General features: G+C 57.8%; 1 protein-coding gene across 1 annotated transcript; it reads left to right on the top strand.

Moving 5' to 3' along the window:
* Positions 1-2: 2 nt before the first annotated feature.
* On the top strand, positions 3-6,303 carry LOC104508049 (chondroitin sulfate proteoglycan 4-like; the record flags this gene model as incomplete). The annotated part of the gene is made up of 5 exons (XM_010149519.1): positions 3-92; positions 1,249-4,272; positions 4,473-5,030; positions 5,191-5,670; positions 6,127-6,303. Coding segments are annotated over 5 exons (4,329 nt in total), but the record flags the coding sequence as incomplete, so codon positions are not given.
* Between the last annotated feature and the right edge of the window lie 177 nt (positions 6,304-6,480).

Genomic DNA, 6,480 nt, shown 5'->3' with positions numbered 1-6,480 from the left:
AGCTGTACACCAGCCAGGGCAGTGGGCTGCTCTTCCTGGCCGCCGGCCAGCCTGACCACCTCCTGCTCCAGCTGCGAGCCGGCAGCCTGCAGGTCAGCACCCCGGCACCGCGCTCCCCTACCCGGGCTGGGGTCTGTGGGTCAGGGCTTCATCCAGTGCAAGGAAGGGGCAGAGCCTGAAAGCAGCAGCCCATGGGGCCAGGTGCAAGGACAGCCGAGCTGCCAAGACCCCTGCAAGGGGATGCTAAGGGTTCAAGAGGGGAGAGTGGGCAGTCTTGGGAGAACCAGTTAAATACAGAGAAACAGGCTCCAGCTGGGGAAGCTCCTCCCCTACTGCCTGGGGAGATGCTGGGGGGCATGGTGGAGACACCCCGACATCGGCACCCAACGTACATCGCATGATCAGACACTGTGCGCAGTACAGGGTGTGAGGGGTTGAAGAAGAGCAGGGATGAGCCAAGAGGGTCCAGAGAAAGGAGAGGTCTCCCCTGTCCCACCACAGACCAAGCCCAGACAGGGCATGGGAAGGGATCAGGACAGAAGAATAAAATTCCCACTTGTGGTTATGGTGTTGGCATCCACCACTAAGGAAAAGAGAAGGGAGCATCTGAGACACACATCCTGCCTCTCCTGCAGCCTTGGGCTGGGCCACCAACCACATCTAAACCAAAGCAGGAGAACAAGCAACCAGCTGGCCGGAGGTCTCCTTAATGCAGACCGTGTGTCTCAGGTCCGTCAGCTAAGCCTCTACTTAGGCAGGCTCCAGGCTGCTCTCTGTGGGGAGCAAAGCCTGCTATTTCCCCTGCCAGTTCCCAGGGCAAGGGCTGGAAGCAGCCCAGGTCACAGGAACAGAGGGCAGGGGGATGAAGGGGAGCGGGCAGGATGGAGCGGGGAAAGAGGAGCCAGCATCTGGCAGGACTCCTTCATGGGGGAAGAGGAAAAGCCCAACTGTGGGACTGGGAGGTGGAATATCCTGGGGAAATAGCCCTGTGAGTGGGGTTTGCTGAGAATGAGTGAAAAAGGAGAGAAAATCAGAGAACAGGACAGACAAGGCATGCCCACAGTGGGATCTAGCTGGGAAGGGAGGAACAGGGCGGGATGAGGAGCAGTGAACAAAGGGGACAAAATACACGTGAAGCCCCAGGAACAGCCCTTGCTTCAGTATGCGCTTGGGTGGGTGGAGCGGTGTCTCTCATGCTGCAGGTAACGCCTTGCTTGAGCTGAGCACTTTCCATGTCCTTCCCTGCAGGCCAGGCTGCAGCTGGGCTCAGAAGAGGTGATACTGCAGTCCCCAGCAGAGCTGCAGCTCAACAACTTGGCAGTGCATGATGTGGAGCTGCTGGTGGAAGATGGGAGAATGACACTGACCATCGACGGCCTCTTCAACAGCTCCGCGGACATCACAGGGCCCGTACGGGAGCTGGACATCCAGTACGGCCTTTATGCCGGGGGGACAGGCAGCCTTGACCTGCCGTACCTTGCTGAGGCCAGCTCACCCTTCAGAGGTTGCCTCTACTTAGTGACATTCAATGGCCTGGATGTCCTCTCCCCTCTGTCCTCCGATGGCAGCTCCAAGATCTTCCACCGGGTCCAGGAAGGGTGCAGCATGCAGTTCTCTGCAGACCCTGAGGACCCCTTTGGGTTCCTGGGGCCACACTCTTACATCGCGTTTCCCACGTGGGATGCGAGGGAGGAAGCGACCATTGAGTTTGTGATAACGACGAGCATCACCCAGGCACCCCTCATCTACCACGCAGGGCTGGAGAATGACTTCTTCTACCTGGAGATCTCCAATGGGCGCCTGAGAGGGTTTGTTGAGAAGGGGAACGGCATCATCGTCCTGCACAACAACGTCTTCATCAGCGATGAGCAGCAGCACTATGTCAAAGTCTACACAGACATCCACAAATTTGAGATACTGATAGATTACTACGCCTCATCCACATCCAGCCGGGGCATCAACAACTACCTGGACCTTCAGGGAAACCTCTTCATTGGAGGTATGAACGAAAAAGCTTTGCAAAGGCTGAGGGAGCATCATCTTGCTTTCATCTCTGTGTGGACCATGACCAACAACTCGTTTGTTGGCTGCTTGGAGGACCTGCGGATAAACCTGCAGAGGAGGAGTCTGCAAGAGGCTGTGATCACAAAGGACATCACATCAGGCTGCGGAAAGCAGGACCACTACTGGGACTATGAGGAGGGGTATGAGCAGGACGAGGCCCCCACCTCCCCACCTCCAGATGTCTGGTCGGGAGCACCAGGCCTGGTGGTGGAACCGTGCCAGCCCGACAACAGCTTCCCACCCGCCTTCGCCAACATCAGCAAGCTGCTGCATGTCAGCCCCCTCATCGTCTCCGAAGGGGGCACGGCCTATCTGGAGTGGAAACATACCCAGCCAACAGTAGACTTGAGTCTTGCAAACATCCGGCAGTCCCAAGTTCTCTTTAGCATCACCAACGACCCTAGGTATGGCCAGCTGGAGCTGGACATTCCTGGGTCCAGGAGCAGAAGGAAGTTCACCTTGCTGGATATTGTGAATAGGAAAGTCAGATATGTCCATGATGGCTCTGAGGGGCCCATGGACCAGCTGATGCTGGAGGTGACAGTAACTGCCCAGCAAGGGGTCCCCGAGTGCTTACGGCAGGGGCAGATGTACCTGCTGCCCATCATGATCAACCCCATCAATGATGCCCCACAAGTGATCTTTCCCGATGGGAACCACATGACAATCCTGAAGCACACACGGAAGCACCTGACCACAGACATCCTGCAGGTCCTAGATGATGACACGTCATGTGATGACCTTGAATTCCAGCTGCATGGTGGCCAGCAGATGGAGGAAGGGTATGTGGAGTATGACTTCCACCCTGGAGTGCCCATTGAAGAGTTCTCCTGCAGGGACCTAGAAGCAGGAAACATAGTCTACGTGCACCAGAGCGGGACAAACTCACAGCTCACTGTGCAGGTGAGCGACGGCACAGTCCCAAGCCCCGTTGCCACCCTAAGGATCCTCGCCATTGACCCTGACATCCACCTGCGCAACAACACTGGCCTCTCCATCTCCCAAGGAGGGGCTGCACGAATTACCACAGCCAACCTGTCAGTGGAGACAAACGCTGTGAAACAACGGGTCACCATCCTGTATGTCCTCACAGAGCCCCTGTGGTACGGTGAGGTCCAAAAGCAAGGGAGCATAGGAGGGGAATGGAAAAAAGTCGAGTCCTTCCACCAGCAAGACCTGGAGCAAGGGCGCATTCAATATTTCAGCACAGACTCAGAGCACCGGCTGGAAGATGTCGTGGAGAAGCTGAGGTTCAAAGTCCAAGTGGGGCAGAAAGTCTTGCAAAACAACACCTTTCTCATAAGGATTAAAAGAGCCACCATTAAGATGAAGACCATGGTCCCCCTCCAGATGAAGAACAAGCGTCACAGAAATATCACCAGTAAGGAGCTGGAGGCAATGTTGGAAGATCCAAACTCTGCCCCAGTCCCCTTCCACTACATGATAATCCACGCTCCCAAAAAGGGAAACTTGGAGCTGCTTGGCAACAGGCTGACTGAAGGCTTTGAATTTACCCAAGATGACCTGCAAAGAAACCACCTGAGCTACAGGTCAACCATCAGGAACTCTCAGCAAGCTGAGGACACCTTCCAGTTTCGTGTCCGTGCCAGCGAGCAGCACTCTCCCATCTACACCTACACAATCAGCATTGGTGGGGACCCTGATGCGCCAACCCTGACCAATGTCCTCTTGACTGTGCCGGAAGGGGGGCAAGCCATCATCTCAAAGGACCACTTGTTCGTACAGAGCATGAACAGCATGGACTACCTCTACGAAGTGATTGAGGGGCCAGCACATGGGAGACTGGCCTGGGCTGCGTCCCACGGCTGGGCCTCCAGAGAGGAGATCATGGAGTTCACCAACGATGACATCCTCCACCGTCGACTGCTGTACCAGCACGATGACTCTGAGACGCTGGAGGATGACATCCCCTTTGTAGCGATCAGGCAGGGCGAGGGCAGCGCTGAGCCTGATGCGGAGGAGGTAAGAGGTGTTTTCAGGGTCTCCATCCAACCTGTCAATGACCACACACCGGTCCAAGTGGTGAACAAGGTCTTCAACGTGGTGCGCAATGGGCAGCACCTGTTGACGACAGAGAACATTGCCTTCACCGACAAGGACTCTGGCTTCTCCGACACGCAGCTGGTGCTGGCAAGGAAGGACATTTTATTTGGCAGCATCGTGTCTGTCGATGACAGAAGCCACCAGGTCTATCGATTCACACAGGATGACCTGAGGAAGAAGAAGATCCTTTTTGTCCATTCGGGGGCTGACCGGGGCTGGATCCAGCTACAGGTCTCAGACGGCCTCCATACAAGGACTCTGGCTTCTCCGACACGCAGCTGGTGCTGGCAAGGAAGGACATTTTATTTGGCAGCATCGTGTCTGTCGATGACAGAAGCCACCAGGTCTATCGATTCACACAGGATGACCTGAGGAAGAAGAAGATCCTTTTTGTCCATTCGGGGGCTGACCGGGGCTGGATCCAGCTACAGGTCTCAGATGGCCTCCACCAAACCACAGCCCTCCTGGAAGTACAGGCGTCAGACCCCTACATCAAAATAGTCAACAACACTGGTCTCGTCATCCACCAAGGGAGCCAAGGGAGAATTGACTCTTCTGTCCTCAGCCTGGAGACCAACATGGACATCAGGTCAGATGAAGAGATACGGTTCCTGATAACGACCCCCCCAAGGTGGGGGACTGTGCTGAGAGGGCAGCAGCCAGTCATGGCCTTCTCTCAGAGAGAGCTGCTAGCAGGAGAGATCTCCTACCACCACAACGGGAGCAGGAACACCCATGATGAGCTCCAGTTCACCGTAGAAGCTAACGAGGTGGTGGTGGAGGACACGCTGGCCATCAGCGTGTTCTTGGACAGCCACCCCAGCCCCCTACGCATAGTCAACCACAAGGAGATACATGTCTTCCAGGGGGAAGCAGCTGGGATCAAGGAGGAGTACCTACTGGTGAGTATCCCAATCTCTAGTCATTCCCCAAGCCTGCATCACTTTCCTGGCCACCAAACCAGGACAGCCACCGGTGGGACTCCATTTTACACCCACTTTTACAGCTCAGCCTCACAGGCACCAGCCCCCTACTCACGTTTTGTCTCTCCCACACTCTCAGGTGGCCCACGAAGAGATCCCTCCCCAGGACATAGTCTACCTGGTGAACAGCCCCCCGGCCTCCGGCTTCCTGGCGATGCTTCAGCATGGCCGAGACTCAAACGAGCAGCCCAGCCTGGACCCCATCCAGTCCTTCACCCAGGAGGACATCAACAACGGCAGAGTTCTCTACCTCCACTCCAAGCCAGAGGAGGATCATGACCAGTTTGTCACAGACGTCACAGCTGGCGGTGTGGACTCGCTGGAGGGGGTGGTGGTGAGCCTGGCTGTGCTTCCCATCACCATCCCCCTGGATATCCACAACATCACGGTGCTGGGAGGTGGCTCTGCTACCCTCTCCACGGGCATCCTCAACATCCCCAATGCCTACTACAAGGCTCTTGGCGTGGAGTTCATGGTGCTTGAGCCCCCCCGGTTTGGCACCCTCCTGAACAGCGAGCGCCCCGAGGACGGTGGGCTGCACAGCTTCACCTGGAGCGAGGTAGAGCAGCCAGGAGTGCCCACTTGCCCACCATAACACTTTCCCGAGGGGGGCGGGAAGAGTCCGGGGGTGGGTTCCAGCCCCCAGTGGCACTGGGAGGCTGGGGAGGGCTGCAGGGCTCCTCTCCCCGTCGAAGAGCTCTGCCCTTGGGATGGAGAGCTTGCCCTGCAGACACGTATCAACCCTCAAGTTGTGCTTAAACGGCCTTGGTCCTGCAGACATGTATCAACCCTCAAGTTGTGCTTCAACGGCCTTGGGGACATGGGGTGGGGCAGAGCACCCATGCTGGGATCCATCTCCCTGTCTTTGCGCCGGATCCATCCCACAGGGATGCCCCAGAGCAAGTGGCAGGCACCCGGCTCCCTTCCTCCTCCCAGGGTGGTGCACTGGTCCCCTCCCCGGTGGCACTGGTGGCCAGTGCCCTCCCGAGAGGGTCACCCAGCCCCTACCCCGCAGGTGGAGAAGCGGCGGATCCAGTACAGGCAGGACGGTTCCCGGGCCCAGGCCGACTGCTTCGCCCTACTGGCGAACGCCTCCGAGACGGACCGGCAGAGCCAGCCCAGGACCCTCTTCATCACCATCCTGCCCCGCAGCTCCAGGGGCCCCCGGCTGAGGGTCAACGCCGGGCTGCAGGTAAGGGTCAGACGCCCGGCGGGCCACGGACGCTCGGCGCTAGGACACCCGAGGGGTTGCCACCCCGGCGTGGGGACCCCACGGGACTCGCTCCGAGTCTGGTCACACACCTCCGCACACTCGGACCCGGCGGGGCAGGGGTGCGGGTCAGAGGCAGGCGACGGGCTCCGGGAGAGG

Source organism: Eurypyga helias, unplaced genomic scaffold (assembly GCF_000690775.1).
Source record: "Eurypyga helias isolate BGI_N326 unplaced genomic scaffold, ASM69077v1 scaffold37293, whole genome shotgun sequence".
Taxonomy (NCBI): domain Eukaryota; kingdom Metazoa; phylum Chordata; class Aves; order Eurypygiformes; family Eurypygidae; genus Eurypyga; species Eurypyga helias.
The sequence above is the reverse complement of the archived record's forward strand: the minus strand, read 5'-3'. Positions and strand labels throughout refer to the sequence as shown.